The sequence below is a fragment of the Rhinopithecus bieti genome, unplaced genomic scaffold (assembly GCF_001698545.2).
Source record: "Rhinopithecus bieti isolate Rb0 unplaced genomic scaffold, ASM169854v2 scaffold_10657, whole genome shotgun sequence".
Lineage (NCBI taxonomy): Eukaryota > Metazoa > Chordata > Mammalia > Primates > Cercopithecidae > Rhinopithecus > Rhinopithecus bieti.
In genome coordinates this window covers 780606-796015 of record NW_016806691.1, presented here as the reverse complement: position 1 = coordinate 796015, position 15410 = coordinate 780606, and the positions used below count along the sequence as shown (strand labels likewise).

The 15410-nt window shown below is 44.7% G+C and overlaps 1 protein-coding gene across 2 annotated transcripts in view; it reads right to left on the bottom strand.

Annotated features, from left to right (window-relative positions):
• The window catches only part of RIC1 (RIC1 partner of RAB6A GEF complex), a 147684-nt gene extending 144284 nt beyond the window's left edge, over window positions 1–3400 (bottom strand). Inside the window, exon 1 of one of the 2 annotated variants that reach the window (XM_017877436.1) lies at window positions 2512–3400. In XM_017877436.1, the coding sequence (XP_017732925.1) occupies window positions 2512–2655 (144 nt within the window). In that variant the 5' untranslated portion in view covers window positions 2656–3400. The remainder of the gene's footprint in view (window positions 1–2511) is intronic. The other variant, XM_017877435.1, reaches the window with a different exon arrangement.
• Window positions 3401–15410: the final 12010 nt, after the last annotated feature.

The window sequence follows — 15410 nt, the reverse complement described above, 5'->3', positions numbered from 1 at the left end:
TTAGAACTTTTAAAACCAATTCACTCTAAATTATGGAAGTATAACTGACAGCCCTTTAATTTACCTAAAGGCATTTTCACTTTTAAATGAAGTGTGTTAATCTAAATTTATTTTAACTTATATACTTTCAGGAAGTTTAGAAATTAGAAAATCAAAATGAAAACTTTCATACAGAGTAAGAAAGCGCATATCTCAGGAAGAGAAGATTGGAAGCTGGAGTCTAGCATACGTATCCCACTCACCTAGGCATGTAATCATACACCTTATAATCACTTGATTCAATACCTGATTTTTTAGGTTTTTTTTTTTGAGACAGAGTCTTGCCCTGTCGCCAGGCTGGAGTACAGTGGTGGAATCTTGGCTCACTGCAACCTCTGCCTCCTGGGTTCAAACGATTCTCCTGCCTCAGCCTCCCGAGTAGCTGAGACTACAGGTGCATGCTACCACCCCCAGCTAATGTTTTTGTGTTTTTAGTAGAGACGGGGTTTCACCATGTTGGCCAGGATGGTCTTGATCTCTTGACCTCGTGAATACCTGATTTTTTTAAGTGACGACAAAGCTGGTGCCCAGAGACCAAGGTTAACCACTCATGCTACAGTACTGTGCAGCCTCCTGTAAGGTATCCTGCATTTCATTTCACTCCAGACCTCTAAATCCATGGGTTCCCTACAGCCTAACTTCTGCACACTGGAACTTAATAGTAGTGGTCCCTGGACTTCCGTGGAAAAAAGAAGCTGCATGTGAGGTGAGAATTTGAAAGAAGAGTATACATAGTTTAAATTCCAGGACTGTCTTGGATTTCTAGATGTGGTATCTAACTCCAAAACCAAACAATGGACATTCTTAAGAATATTCACAATGTCCCTAAATTAAAGCAAATTTTTGTGCTCCTCTTATGGGGGAATAAAGTGGTTTACAGGCTTCTGGTCAATTCATACTGTTTACTTTTATTTAAAATTAACTTAGGTCTGCCTTTTTAAAGGTAAGAAAAGTTAAATTTTAGACGTCAAGTCTAAATTTGTTACATTCAAAAGGAATTATGTACTAAATTCAAAAGACAATTTAAATTCAAGTTCCATTTTTTCTGCATGTGCTTTAAAGTTAATAGTTATATACACCTAAACAAATTAAAAATTATTCAGCTGGCATATACATTGTAAACGAGTATCTTATTTAGGAACCAGATGATACTTTATAGATATATGTGTATATATTTACACGTTTATATATATATACACATACATACATATTCATAATACAATCAAGCACTAGACAAAATAGTCATATTGGTATTATGATTTTATAACAGTTTTGTTCTGATTTGCATTTGAAAATTAGATCCGCCAAAACTTGATGGCAAATAGTCTGATTTACAGCCCAACTATGACCGTCACAGGAGACACCAGAATTACCCGTCACTAAATCCCATCACCAGTTTTACCAGGGATGTGGGTAAGGACGGTCAAGGGCATTACATCGAATAGTAACACACAAAGGTTTGGGGATTTTACCAAACTAAAACCAGTATTTCACGAAGATCTAATAAGGACAAGGTCACAACCTATCCCACATGGTCAAATTAACTTGGAAAGGAGAAAAACTTCACTCTGACATCGATTGGTACTGCCTTCTTTGGGGAGGAAAAAAAGCATTTTTATACTCTGAACTCCGTCGTTCTCACTGACAAAGTTATAGCAGTGTTTGTAGAGAGTAGGGAGTATCCCATCCACCACTTCTTTCTCGTATCTACTCAATACAAGAAAGAAAAAGATAACCAGGACTTAAAGCAAAAACAATTCAGTTCCATGCTCCTCCCAAGCCTTATTATTTCCAGGTGTTACAACTGGGAGTTGTGCGGGGAGATTTGAGTTGTACTTCCGCTCCTTTAACCCCCTACTCCAAAGAGTCCAAGAGCAGCAGCAAAGAAAAAGACCAACTCGAAAGTGGGGAAGGGATGTTGGGGTTAAAGAGGGGAGTTAAATAACCAGACCTTTAGTGAAGAAAAAAGAATTCAGGCTGTAGTTTCTAGAAATAATTTATTACAGGCCTGTAAAGTCTGGCGCTGGGTAAAGCCCAAGAGGCTTTCCCTAACTCCAAAACAACGACCTTTAAAGGGAGGGAGGGTTGGGACACCATAGCGGCCGGATTTCTAATTGTGGAAAGTTTAAACAAATTTGTTCCTCGGGGAATGGGGGAAGGGAGGGAAGAACAAGTCTGGGCTCGGCCGGGGAGCGTGCGGAGTCTGCACGGCGCGGCCGTCGGTCCAACGTGGGGAGGCTCAGGGATTTTCGGCAGCAGCGACTTCATCCACCCCGGACCGCAGGCTGGAGGACGTGCCTGGAGCCGGCGGGTACGTGCGGCCAAGTCGGTGGAACGAGGACGCGGACGGCGAAGGCAGGTGGGTCTGGCGAGAAGGGGCAGGGGTCCCGGTCGCTGCGTGGAAGTTGGGGGTGGGACGGCGCCGGGGGGCCGGGGAAGCAGCGGCGAAAGGCGGCGGGCGGCTCTACTTACTCGGCTGTACCAGATGCTGAGGCGGGCCGCGGCCAGCACAGCGAAGAAAGCCCTCTGCGGGTCGGACTGAACGTGGAAAGGCTCCTCGGTCGGGCTCCCCAGAGGGCACAGCAGCCTCTTGGGCCAGCCGCTCAGAAAATACATGGTCCGTGCGGAGCCACCGACGCCGGGGCCCCAGGCCCCGGCTCCCAGCTGCGTCTGTCACACTCAGCGGCCCCGGGCTGGCAGCCCGCCTCCCACACCGCCACCGGCCGAGTCGGCGGCGGCGCCGGCGGCAGCTCGGGGCATCTGCCCGCTGGCCTGGCCGGGCCGACGCGAAGCTGTGCGACGAAGGAACCCCCAAGCTGAAGGGGCCGAGTGTGGGGGAGGGAAGGGGAGGGAGAGTAGGGACAGAGAGAGGGCGGGAGGAGCGCGGAGGCCCGCCCCGGCCCCGCCCCTTCCTCAGGCCGCGCGGGCGTCACCACGCCGCGCCGCGTGGGTCGGGCCGGGGAGGGCCGACGCGCGCTCTGGAGGCTCCTGCTGTCCCCCTAGCTGTATCCTGAAGCTCCGCCTAAGCCTCGCCCGCGGCTGCCGGGGTGCGTCGGCACTTCTGCTCGCTGGCCCAGCACTTGCTCCTTTCCCTAGCAATCTCCAGGGTTTTGCCTGGAGGACCTGGCAACCGCCTGAGACTCCGAGACAAGTGGGGCGAGTCCAGGGATAACGCAGCAGCAAGGCGACTGGGCCCGTGGAACACGCCCTGGCCTGGCCAAATTGGACCTCCCTTCCGGATTGGCGGCGTCTCGGTGGGGGCGGGCCGGATGCCGAGGAGCTGGAGTCACGTGACGCCCTGCGCGGATTCCCACTCTGGGCTGCTGGCCTACTGTGGCTGTAGAGGGCTGTAGCGGCTTTTACCGTGTGAGCCCCTTGAATGCCGGGGTCTGCAGTGAGAGCTGGTGATGAAGCTCCTGCCCGTATAAAGCTTACATCCCTAAGGGAGCGTTTATTTAGTCAGTAAATAAACCACTCACCATGAAAGTATTAAGTTCTGCCTTCTGCCTTTCAGGAGTTCTAAATCTGTGTCTGAAATCGGTTTCCATTCGTCTGAGCCTCTACCAGCCATAACTTTAGATAGGAGGAGGCTATCTCTTTCGTGCTGCAAAAGGCTCGGACTTAGTTTTAGAACTGGAAGGGACTGGTGATAGCTTAGGTCCATATTTAGCTTTTGGACTCCAGGTATCACCTTAACTGTAACTTTCAACGGATTGACCCAGTGGTAACGTTTGAATAGAAGCAGAGTTGAGGGGATGTGGTGTGGAATGGGGAAGGAGAAGTTTCAAATAGAAGATTTGCTTCTCGTTGTCTACCTTTTTTGTTACAGTTTGAATTTTACATGTTTGTATTACTTTTCAATTAAAAGCCAGGTTTAAAACTGAACCCACATTAAAAAGTAGCAACATAGGCGGGGTGCGGCGGCTCACGCCTGTAATCCTAGCATTTTGGGAGGCCGAGGCGGGCAGATCACTTGAGGTAAGCAGTTCGAGACCAGCCTGGCCAACATGGTGAAACCCCGTCTTACTGAAAATACAAAAAGCTGGGTGTGGTGGCAGGTGCCTGTAATCCCAGTTACTCGAGAGGCTAAGTCAGGAGAATTGCTTGAACCTGGGAGGCGGAGGTTGCAGTGAGCCATGATCCCGCCACTGCACTCCAGCCTGGGCAACAGAGTGAGACTGTCTCAAAAAAAAAAAAAAGTAGCAACATAAACAGAAAAAAGGAAACAGAGGAACTTAATTCATATTAGATATAGCATTGTAGCTGGTATTCGTAACAAAATATGTAACTTTCTGTAATTTTTCTAAACATTCACCGCATTCCCTGGAAGGTGATTATAGAACCCTGGATTCCTCAAATGAAGGTTGAAACTGCCTCACCACTCACCAGCCTGTTGTGATCAGGTTGTCTCCTTGGCGTCTACCCTCCCACAGTCCAACACAGCAGCCTGGAACATAGTAAGCATAGTAAGCTGGCAATATTTGTCAAGACAAACCGTGGATGAAACCCTGATCCAGCTGAGCTACATCATTAGACAAAGAGGCCCAGAGAGGTTTCTTAACCTGCCAATTTAAAATTGTAGAATAACAAAGTTGCATCATACTTTCATCTTAGATTCAGTTATGCACTTGGCAGAAAGAGAGAGGAAATGAAAATGTTCTAGTGCAACATTTTTGCTGGCAGTGTTACTGAATGTTTGTCCCAGCTGTCTTTCAGAGAGTCTTTGTTCTCATGTGTCTCTCAAGTCTGTCATACTGTGCTCATGGGCAATTTAAGGAACTTCTAAGCAGTTTTTATCACTTAATTTTAACCTTGCTGACTTTAGAAGCTAATTCCTCTGGCACACTCCTGTGTAGCACTTAAGATTCACAAAATAATTTCAAATGCTTGTCTTGATTTAATTCACAGTAAACATCAAGGTGGGTGACATTGGTGTGATGCTGTTGTTCTCACTTTCTTAAGTGAGGAAACATGACAAGTGTGGTACATATGCCTGAATTCACATGGCCTGAAAAGAACTGATGTTCTTTCTACATATTCAGTGTGATTTCTTTTTTTCTTTTCTTTTTTTTTTTTTTTCTTAGTTGGAGTTGCGCTCTTGTTGCCCAGGTTGATGTGCAGTGGTGCCATCTCAGCTCACTGCAACCTCCACCTCCTGGGTTCAAGCAGTTCTCCTACCTCAGCCTCCGGAGTAGTTGGGATTACAGGCATGCACCACCATGCCCAGCTAATTTTGTATTTTTAGTACAGACGGGGTTTCTCTGTGTTGGTCAGGCTGGTCTGGAACTCCTGACCTCAGGTAATCCGCTCACCTTGGCCTCTCAGAGTGCTGGGATTACAGGCATGAGCTACCGCGCCCAGGCTCCAGTGTGATTTTTTTAAAATGTAAGGTTTGGCTGGGCACGGTGGCTCACACCTGTAATCCCAAAACTTTGGGAGGTCAAGGCAGGCAGATCACGAGGTCGGGAGTTCGAGACCAGCCTGGCCAATATGGTGAAACCCTGTCTTTCTTCTAAAAAAAAAATACAAAAATTAGCCAGACATGGTGGCATTCACCTGTTGTCCCAGCTACTCCAGAAGCTGAGGCAGGAGAATTGCTTGAACCCGGGAGGCGTAAGTTATGGTGAGCCGAGATTGCGCCACTGCACTCCAGCCTGGGTGACAGAGTGAGACTTTGTCTCAAAAAAAAAAAAAAAAAAAAAGAAATTAAGGCTTATGGCAACCCTGCATCAAGTAAGTCTATTAGTGCCATTTTTCCAACAGCATATGCTCTTTAGGCTGAACTAAATTGTGGTAATTTCTCTGGACAGTGAGAGGGAGAGGGGAAAAGCCTCTAGGTCTTTCTCCCTGGTGGGGAGAAAAGGAAATATCTGACTCTCCAAAACCCCATACTTGAGAGTTCCCCATTGTGACAAAATATTATTGGCTGGATTTTCAACTTTCTTTTTCTTTTCTTTTTTTTTTTTTTTTTTTTTTGAGACAGAGCATTGCTTTGTTCCCCAGGTTGGAGTGCAGTGGTGCAATCTTGGCTCACTGCAACCTCCGCCTTCCGGGTTCAAGTGATTCTCGTACCTCAGCCTCCTGAGTAGCTGGGACCAGCTGCACCACCATGCCTAGCTAGGTTTTGTATTTTTAGTAGAGATGGGGTTTCATCATGTGCCAGGCTAGTCTCCCAACTCCTAGCCTCAAATGATCCACCAGCTTCGGCCTCCTAAAGTGCTGGGATAACAGGTGTGAACCACCGTGCCCGGCTTCAACTTTCAAATACCATATTTTAACTTCATTTTGTAAAATATACTAACAGTTCCCATGCCTTAGGTCTTCCTTCTCCTTTTTCTACCAGCTTCCCCCACCACTCTAGTCAAAATTTTTGGACTCTGTTCTAAGATTAAGCTTACGATAAAAGTTAATAGGGGACTGGGCAGTGTAATCGCGCCTGTAATCTCAGCACTTTCGGAGGCTGAGATAGGCAGGTCACTTGAGCCCAGGAGTTTGAGACCAGCCTGGGCCACACGGTGCAACCCTGTCTCTACAAAAAATTAGCCGGCACTGTGGCATACATACTGTGGTCCCAGCCCTTCAGGCGGCTAAGGCAGGAGAATTGCTTAAGCCCGGGAGACAGAGGTAGCAGTGAGCCAAGATCGTGCTATTGCACTCCCACCTGACTGACAGGAACGAAATCCTGTCTCAAAAAAAAAAAAAAAAAAGTTATTAGGTGCATGTTTTCATCTATGAAACTTATAAACTTTTTAAATTACAAGAACTAATGTTGGTAAGAGTACACATAAGAAACAGGGATACATTTATACACCCTTGATGGAAGTATAATTTGGTCCTTTTTTTTTAAATCCACGGTTTGTGGTAACCCTGTGTTGAGCAAGTCTATTGGTACCATTTTTTCTAATAGTATATGCTCACTTCATGGCTCTGTATCACATTTTGGTAATTCTTTCAATATTTGAAACTTTTTTCATTATTAGTATATGTGTTGTGATGATTTGTGATCAGTGGTCTTTGATGTAACTATTGTAATTATTTTGTGGTGTCATGTACCACGTCTATTTAGGATGGAGAACTTAAGCAATAAATGTTGTGTATGTTCTGACTGTTCCATCACCGGGCAGTTCCTCTCTCTCTCCCTTGCTTTGGGCCTCCCTATCCCCTGAGATGCAACAATATTGAAAATTAGGCCTGTTAGTAACCCAACAGTAGCCTCTAAGTGTTCAAGTGAAAGGAAGAATCCCGTCTCTCACTTTAAGTAAAAAGCTAGAAATGGTTAAACTAAGTGAGGAAGGCATGTTGAAAGCAAAGCTAGGCCAAAAGCTAGGCCTCTTGTACCAGTTAGCCAAGTTATGAATGCAAAGGAAAAAAAGGTTCTTAAAGGAAATTAAAAGTGCCACTCTGGAGAACATAGGAATGATAAAGCAAAACAGCCTTGTTGCTGACCTGGAGAAAGTTTTAGTGGTCTAGATAGAAGATCAAGCAAGCCACAACATTCTCTTAAACCAGACGCAGTGCCTCATGCCTGTAATCCCAGCACTGTGGGAGGCTGAGACAGGAGGATCACTTGAGCCCAAGACTTCAAGACCAGCCTGGGCAATATAGCAAGACCCCATTTCTTTTTTAAAAAACAGTTTTAATTAGCTAGGTGTGGTGGTGTATACCTGTAGTCCTAGCTACTTGGGAGGCTGAGACAGGGGGATCACTTGAGCCCAGGAGTTCCAGATTATGATGAGCTATGTGTGCCACTAGCCTGGGTGACAGAGTGAGACCCTGTCTCTAAAATGAAGCAAAAACCAGTTTTTAAAAAGCATTCCCTTAAGCCAAAGCCTAGGTATGAGCAATGCCCTAGCTCTCCTCAATTCTGTGAAGCCTATGAGAGGCAGAAGAAACATTTGAAGCTAGCAGAGGTTGGTTCATGAGGTTCACCAAAAGAAGCTGTGTCCATAACAAAAGTGCAAAGTGAAGTAGCAAGTTATCCAGAAGATCTAGCTAAGATCTTTGATAAAGGTGACTACATTAAACAACAGATCTTCAGTGTAGACAAAACAGCCATCTATTGGAATAAGATGCCATCTAGGACTTCCATAGTTAGAGAGGAAAAGTCAATGCTTGGCTTCAAAGCTTCAAAGGACAGGCTGACTCTCGTTAGTGGCTAATAAGGCTGGTGACTTTTTTGGTCTAAGCCAGTGCTCATTTACCATTCCTAGAATCCTAGGGCCCTTAAGAATTATGTCAAGTCTACCCTGTCTGTGCTCTGTAGATGGAACAGCAAAGCATGGATGTCAGCACATCCGTTTCCAGTGTTGTTTATTGAATATTTTAAGCTCTTGTTGAGAACTACTACTTGGAATGAAAGAGTCCTTTAAAACTTTTACTGTTCATGGACAGCACATCTAGCCATCCAAGAGTTCTGATGGAGACATACAAGGAGATTAATGCTGTTTCCTTGCCTGCTAATGCAATATCCATTCTGTAGCCCATGGACCAAGGAGTAATTTTGACTTTTAAGTCTTATTATTTAAGAAATACATATCATAAGGCTAGAGCTGCTATGAAATGCAGCTGTACATAGTGAATCTGCTATACATAGTGATTCCTCTGATGAATCTGAGCAAAGTAAATCTAAAACCTCGTGGAAAGGGGCCCTGCATGGTGGCTTACGCCTGTAATCCCAGTGCTTTGGGAGGCTGAGGTGGGCGGATCACCTGAGGTCAGGAGTTCAAGACCAGCCTGGCCAACATGGTGAAACCCCATCTCTACTTAAAAATACAAAAATTTGACTGGGTATGGTGGCTCATACCTGTAATCCCAGCACTTTGGGAGGCCGAGGTGGGTGGATCACCTGAGGACAGGAGTTCAAGACCAGTCTGGCCAACATGGTGAAACCCTGTCTTTACTAAAAAATATTAACCAGGTGTGGCCGGGCGCAGTGGCTCACGCCTATAATCCCAGCACTTTGGGAGGCCGAGGAGGGTGGATCACAAGGTCAGGTGATTGAGACCATCCTGGTTAACACGGTGAAACCCCATCTCTACTAAAATACAGAAAGAATTAGCTGGGCATGGTGGTGGGTGCCTGTAGTCCCAGCTACTTGGGAGGCTGAGGCGGGAGAATGTCGTGAACCTGGGAGGTGGAGCTTGCAGCAAGCCGAGATCGCGCCACTGCCCTCCAGCCTGGGTGACAGAGCAAGACTCCATCTCAAAAAAAAAAAAAAAAAAAANCAACATGGTGAAACCCCATCTCTACTTAAAAATACAAAAATTTGACTGGGTATGGTGGCTCATACCTGTAATCCCAGCACTTTGGGAGGCCGAGGTGGGTGGATCACCTGAGGACAGGAGTTCAAGACCAGTCTGGCCAACATGGTGAAACCCTGTCTTTACTAAAAAATATTAACCAGGTGTGGCCGGGCGCAGTGGCTCACGCCTATAATCCCAGCACTTTGGGAGGCCGAGGAGGGTGGATCACAAGGTCAGGTGATTGAGACCATCCTGGTTAACACGGTGAAACCCCATCTCTACTAAAAATACAGAAAGAATTAGCTGGGCATGGTGGTGGGTGCCTGTAGTCCCAGCTACTTGGGAGGCTGAGGCGGGAGAATGTCGTGAACCTGGGAGGTGGAGCTTGCAGCAAGCCGAGATCGCGCCACTGCCCTCCAGCCTGGGTGACAGAGCAAGACTCCATCTCAAAAAAAAAAAAAAAAAAAAAAAAAAAAAAAAAAAGCCAGGCATGGTTTCGGGCACCTGTAATCCCAGCTACTCGGGAGGCTGAGGCAGGAGAATTGCTTCAACCCGGGAGGTGGAGGTTGCAGTGAGCTGAGATCGCGCCACTGCACTCCAGCCTGGGCAACAAGAATGAAACTCTATCTCAAAAACAAAAATTAGCCGGCTGTGGTGGTACACACCTGTAGTCCCAGCTACTGTGGGACTTGAGGCACAAGGATCCCTTGAACCCGGCAGGTGGAAGTTGCAGTGAGCAAGATTGTACCACTGCACTCCAGCCTGGGCAATAGAGTGAGACTCTGTCTCAAATAAATAAATAAATAAATAAATTAAATAAAACCTTCTGGAAAGGAGGTTTAGATGCCAGTCTAGATGCCATTAAGAACATTCATGATTAATGGAAGGAGGTCAAAATGTCAGTATTAACAGGAATTTGGAAGAAGTTGCTTCTAATCCTTATGAGTGACTTTGAGGGGTTCAAGACTTCATGTAGGAAATCACTTCAGAAGTGATGGGAATAGCAAGTGAAAAAGAATTGAAACAGCCTGAAGATGTGACTGAATTGCCACAATCTCATGGTAAAACTAATGGATGAGCAATTGCTTCTTATTGATTAGCAAAGAAAGTGGTTTCTTGAGATGGAGTCTTCACATAGTTAAGATGCTGTGAACATTGATGAAATGACAAAAGTTTTAGAATACTACATAAGCTTAATTGATAAAGCAGTGACAGGGTTTGAGAGGATTGACTCCAATTTTGAAAGAATTTCTACTGTGGTTTAGATGCTATCAAACACCATCACATGCTACAGAAAAGTTGTTCATGAAAGGAAGAGTTCATCAATGGGTCAAACTTTATTATTTTCTTATTTTAAGAAATTGCAGCCGGGCACGGGGGCTTATGCCTGTAATCCCAGCACTTTGGGAGGCCAAGACAGGCAGATCACGAGGTCAAGAGATCGAGACCATTCTAGCCAACATGGTAAAACCCCATCTCTACTAAAAATACAACAATTAGCCAGGCGTGGTGGCACCCGCCTGTAGTCCCAGCTACTTGGGAGGCTGAGGCAGGAGAATCGCTTGAACCTGCAAGGCGGAGGTTGCAGTGAGCCGAGATCACGTCACTGCACTCCAGCCTGGTGGCAGAGGTAGACTCCGTCTCAAAAAAAAAAAAACAAAAAACTTGCAACCTTCAGCAACCACCACCCTGATCAGTCAGCAGCCATGGACATGGGACAAGACCCTCCAGCAGCAAAGAGATTACTATTTGCTGGACGCTCTGAAGATCATGAGCATTTTGTTAGCAATAAAATGTATATGTACATACACACACACACACACACACACACACACACACACACACACACACAGACATTTTGAGATGGAGTTTTTGTCACCTGGGCTGGAATACAGTGGTATGATCTTGACTCACTGCAACCTCCATCTCCCAGGTTCAAGCAGTTCTCCTGCCTCAGTCTCCTGAGTAGTTGGGATTACAGGTGTGTGCCACCATGCCTGGCTAATTTTTGTATTTTTAGTAGAGACGGGGTTTCACCATATTGGCCAGGCTGGTCTCAAACTCCTGACCTCGTGATCTGCCCACCTTGGCCTCCCAAAATGCTGGAATTACATTCATGAGCCACCGTGCCCTGCCAATGAGGCTCTTTTATACCACTTTTACTACACTTAAAGGATCATTTCTCAACTTGTGACTCCATCGTCTTTACCGATTAACTGGACATCCAGTGGTGCCCAAATTTTCAGGGAATAACATGGGCATGGGCAAAATCTTGCCTTGTTAAGGTTAATGGTATTGTAAATTGTTAACTATTGCATTTAGGTTGGGCATGGTGGCTCACCCTTGTAATCCCAGCACTTTGGGTGGCCAAGGCGGGCAGATCACTTGAGGCCAGGAGTTTGAGACCAGGCTGGTCAATATGGTGAAACCCCGTCTCTACTAAAAATACAAAAATTAGCCAGGCACGGTGGCATGCGCCTGTAGTCCCAGCTACTTGGGAGGCTGAGGTAGGAGAATTTCTTGAACCTGGGAGACGGAGGTTGCAGTGAGCCGAGATTGCACCACTGCCCTCCAGCCTAAGTGACAGAGGGAGACTTTGTCTTAAAAAAAAAAAAAAGAGCCTCATTCAGTTTAAGTTTGCATGAAATATGATACATAGTGTTACTACATTCAGGCCATATGAGTAAATTATACATCCTTCAAAATTATATATATACTTTTTGTCTTTCATTTACTTATGACCGTTTACTCAATGTTCTATTTTTAACATGTTGGCATTTTCTTTGTTTCGTTATTCCAGTTATTAATGGTTGCATTTTCTGGAATCTCTTCTTATTAAACTTGGGCAAATATAGCATACATTTGAAAAGAACAGATCAAAAGAGAACTTCTGAAGGAAATTCCATCCAATCAAGCAAAGAACCATTCAGTGTGTCAATATTCAATAATCTCCCAAAACCTTTGTCTCCTGTCTCACAATGACACTGTCAGCTTCAAGAACAGGAAAACATCATCAGAGGCTTCTTCCTAGAGACTGCAACCCCATGCTTTCCTTCCAGCATTGCCCCAGCTGCTTCAATTGGGTCCTCCTTCCTCATAGGTTCACCTTTTCTTTGCTCTTTGTCTTAGTTTTGGTTCCCCCAGAAGCCAGATCCTAAGACGTTAATACGTACACAAGTAGCTTACTTGGGTAGTGATCTCAGGAAATACGGGCAAGGGAAGTGAAACAAAGAGGGAAGGCAATCAATGAAAAGGGTGTGTTTTCAAGTGGGTTAGTACTATAGATAAGGGACTTAATCCCTCTGGAGAATTTTGGGTACCAGTGTAAAATTCATGCCTCTTGAGTTATTCTACCAGAGTAGCAAAGGAGCTGAAGTATTTATACCCCAACTCCTATCAATCATTAATTAAAGGCTGCACTTAAGGCATTACATCTCCTCAAACCTATGCTCACACATAGAGCTCCAGCCACCAGAGAAGGCCATTAAGCAAGATGGTCCAGCTTTTGGCACTTGGTAAGGCTCAGGAGACATGGGCAGGTGCTACACTGCTATCTGAGATCCCGATCTAGTACACTAAGACCCATGACTAAAAGCTAGGGATTACAAAATAGGAAAGAAGATCAAAGCCTCTGGAGTCAGACCGGTCGGTTTCAAAACCTGATTTCTTAATCTCTCTAAGCTTCAAAATTCCATAGAGGATTGTTATGGGGATTGAATAATGTAATCCATGTAAAAGTATCCAGTATTGTGACTAGCACAAAGTACATATTCCCAAAAATACTAGTTAATAATGTTAACACCTGATCCCCTCATGGAGACATAAAACTGAACAGGATCTACTTTGTTCTCTGTCCAGGTTGCCCAGCAGGGACCCAGCAATTCCAGTGTTGCTACTGGCACAGCATTTACACTGGTGTCAGTGAGCAGAACTGATGAAATGCCTGGGCCTCAGTTAAAGTAGTCATCAAGACATGGCCAGATGGAGCCCTGAATTATCATCAATGCAGAGTGGGTTGCTTCAAGCTGCATGGGGCTCTATGGAGCCCAGAAGAGTAGATGGATCTCCTAAGGAAGGAATAGGTTCTAGAGCAAGCCTACCTGGTGGTCCAACTTAGCCTCTTCACACTATTTTCCTACCCAGCCACTCAGACAGTCGTTAATTTTTTTTAATGTTTATGAGAAAAAGGGAGAAAAGAACTAGTACTTATCCTTCTCAATATCAAGTTCTAACACAGCAATATAACTGCTCTTTCAATAAGCAGAGTATTTTTGGAATTCCGTAGTTCAAATGAAATTACATGGTTCACATGCTCAAGGCATTTTTTTCCAAATGGTTTTCATTCCCAGTCGGTAAAGACCAGACTTTTGGAAAAACTCAAACTTTCATTAAAGTTCAGCCATGCAGGATATAAAAGCTGGGTGGATCCGCTTTGATTTTGCTTTGTTGCTAACCATTTCCGCTTAACTGACAGCAAGAACAGATTTTTGGAAGAGAATGCAAAGGGCATGAAGAGGCCTGTGACACCACATAAACACTCTAACAAAAGAAAACTTAGAGAAGAAAATTTAACATATTTTCCAAACAGCAGAAAACACTAATTTTTCAATTTTAATATAGTATCTGAAATATATAGCAAATGTATTTCAGTACAATATGGTATTTTTCTAAATCACTGATCATGAAGACTACAGTTGAAATACCAAATTTTAAAAAACACTTACCTGCTAATATTTATAGACCCCTAATGAAAATATTGCCTTCTCCTGGAAAACCAAACATCATATGTTCTCACTCATTAGTGGGAGATAAGCTGTGGGGATGCAAAGGCATAAGAATGACACAATGGACTCTGGGGACTCAGAGGAAGGGTGGGAAGGGGGTGACGGATAAAAGACAACAAATTGGGTTCAGTGTCTACTGCTCGGCAGATGGGTGCACCAAAGTCTCACAAATCACCACTAAAGAACTTATGTAACCAAACACACCTGTTTCCCCAAAACCTATGGAAATCAAAAATTAAAAAATAAAAATACAGGAAAGTGCTTTGTACATGTCAAAAAAAAATGTTGCCTTTCTTAATAAAAATAAACACTTCTCCCAAAGGTTCACTGGAAGGAGAATCTCCACATGGGGAAGAATAGCTAGATCTTATATCCCACTAATTTTGTCTTCCCTTGGCCTGTGGGGGAGGACACTATTCCCCTCTTTACTATTGGTCTAAGACCAGACGGTGAACTGATTTGATCCCAAGAACACTCCCTAATAAACTTCCTTCACCCCAATCTCTGTCTAGACTCTGCTTCACTGAGAACCCAATTTGTGGCAGTTACCCATGGCTAAGGTACATACACCTTAACACTTTAACTCCCCAAGTCTAGACCTAGAAGAGTAAGAACAAGAAAAAGTCAAAGCAGCTTATTGACTGTGTGTGGAAGTGGCTTTGTTCAATTGATTGGTGGTGTTAATGATCACTCCTTTACAGGAGGAAGTTAACCTCTCTCTTTTGAGGTTTCTACATGATAACCATATTGGAAAATAACCCAATAGGTACAATATCCATAAAATTGTGGGTTGTGGGGGCATTTTGTTATACACTATCTTAGAAATAGAGTGCAAATCAGTTAATAAAAAAGAAAAGGGAGGCCAGGCGCGGTGGCTCAAGCCTGTAATCCCAGCACTTTGGGAGGCCGAGACGGGCGGATCACGAGGTCAGGAGATCGAGACCATCCTGGCTAACACGGTGAAACCCCGTCTCTACTAAAAAATACAAAAAACTAGCCGGGCGAGGTGGCGGCGCCTGTAGTCCCAGCTACTCGGGAGGCTGAGGCAGGAGAATGGCGTGAACCCGGGAGGCGGAGCTTGCAGTGAGCTGAGATCCGGCCACTGCACTCCAGCCCGGGCGACAGAGCGAGACTCTGTCTCAAAAAAAAAAAAAAAAAAAAAAAAAAAGAAAAGGGAGAGTGACAATATTATTGCATAGAAACAAAAGAAGTGCTGATACATCTCACTTTGTAAAAAAAGAAACACATTTCAGAAAAAGTTAGCTATGAATCATATTTTTATCTTAAATTTTATTTTAAAGTTAGTAATGAAACGCACCATCGAAAGATTTTTAGGACACAGTTT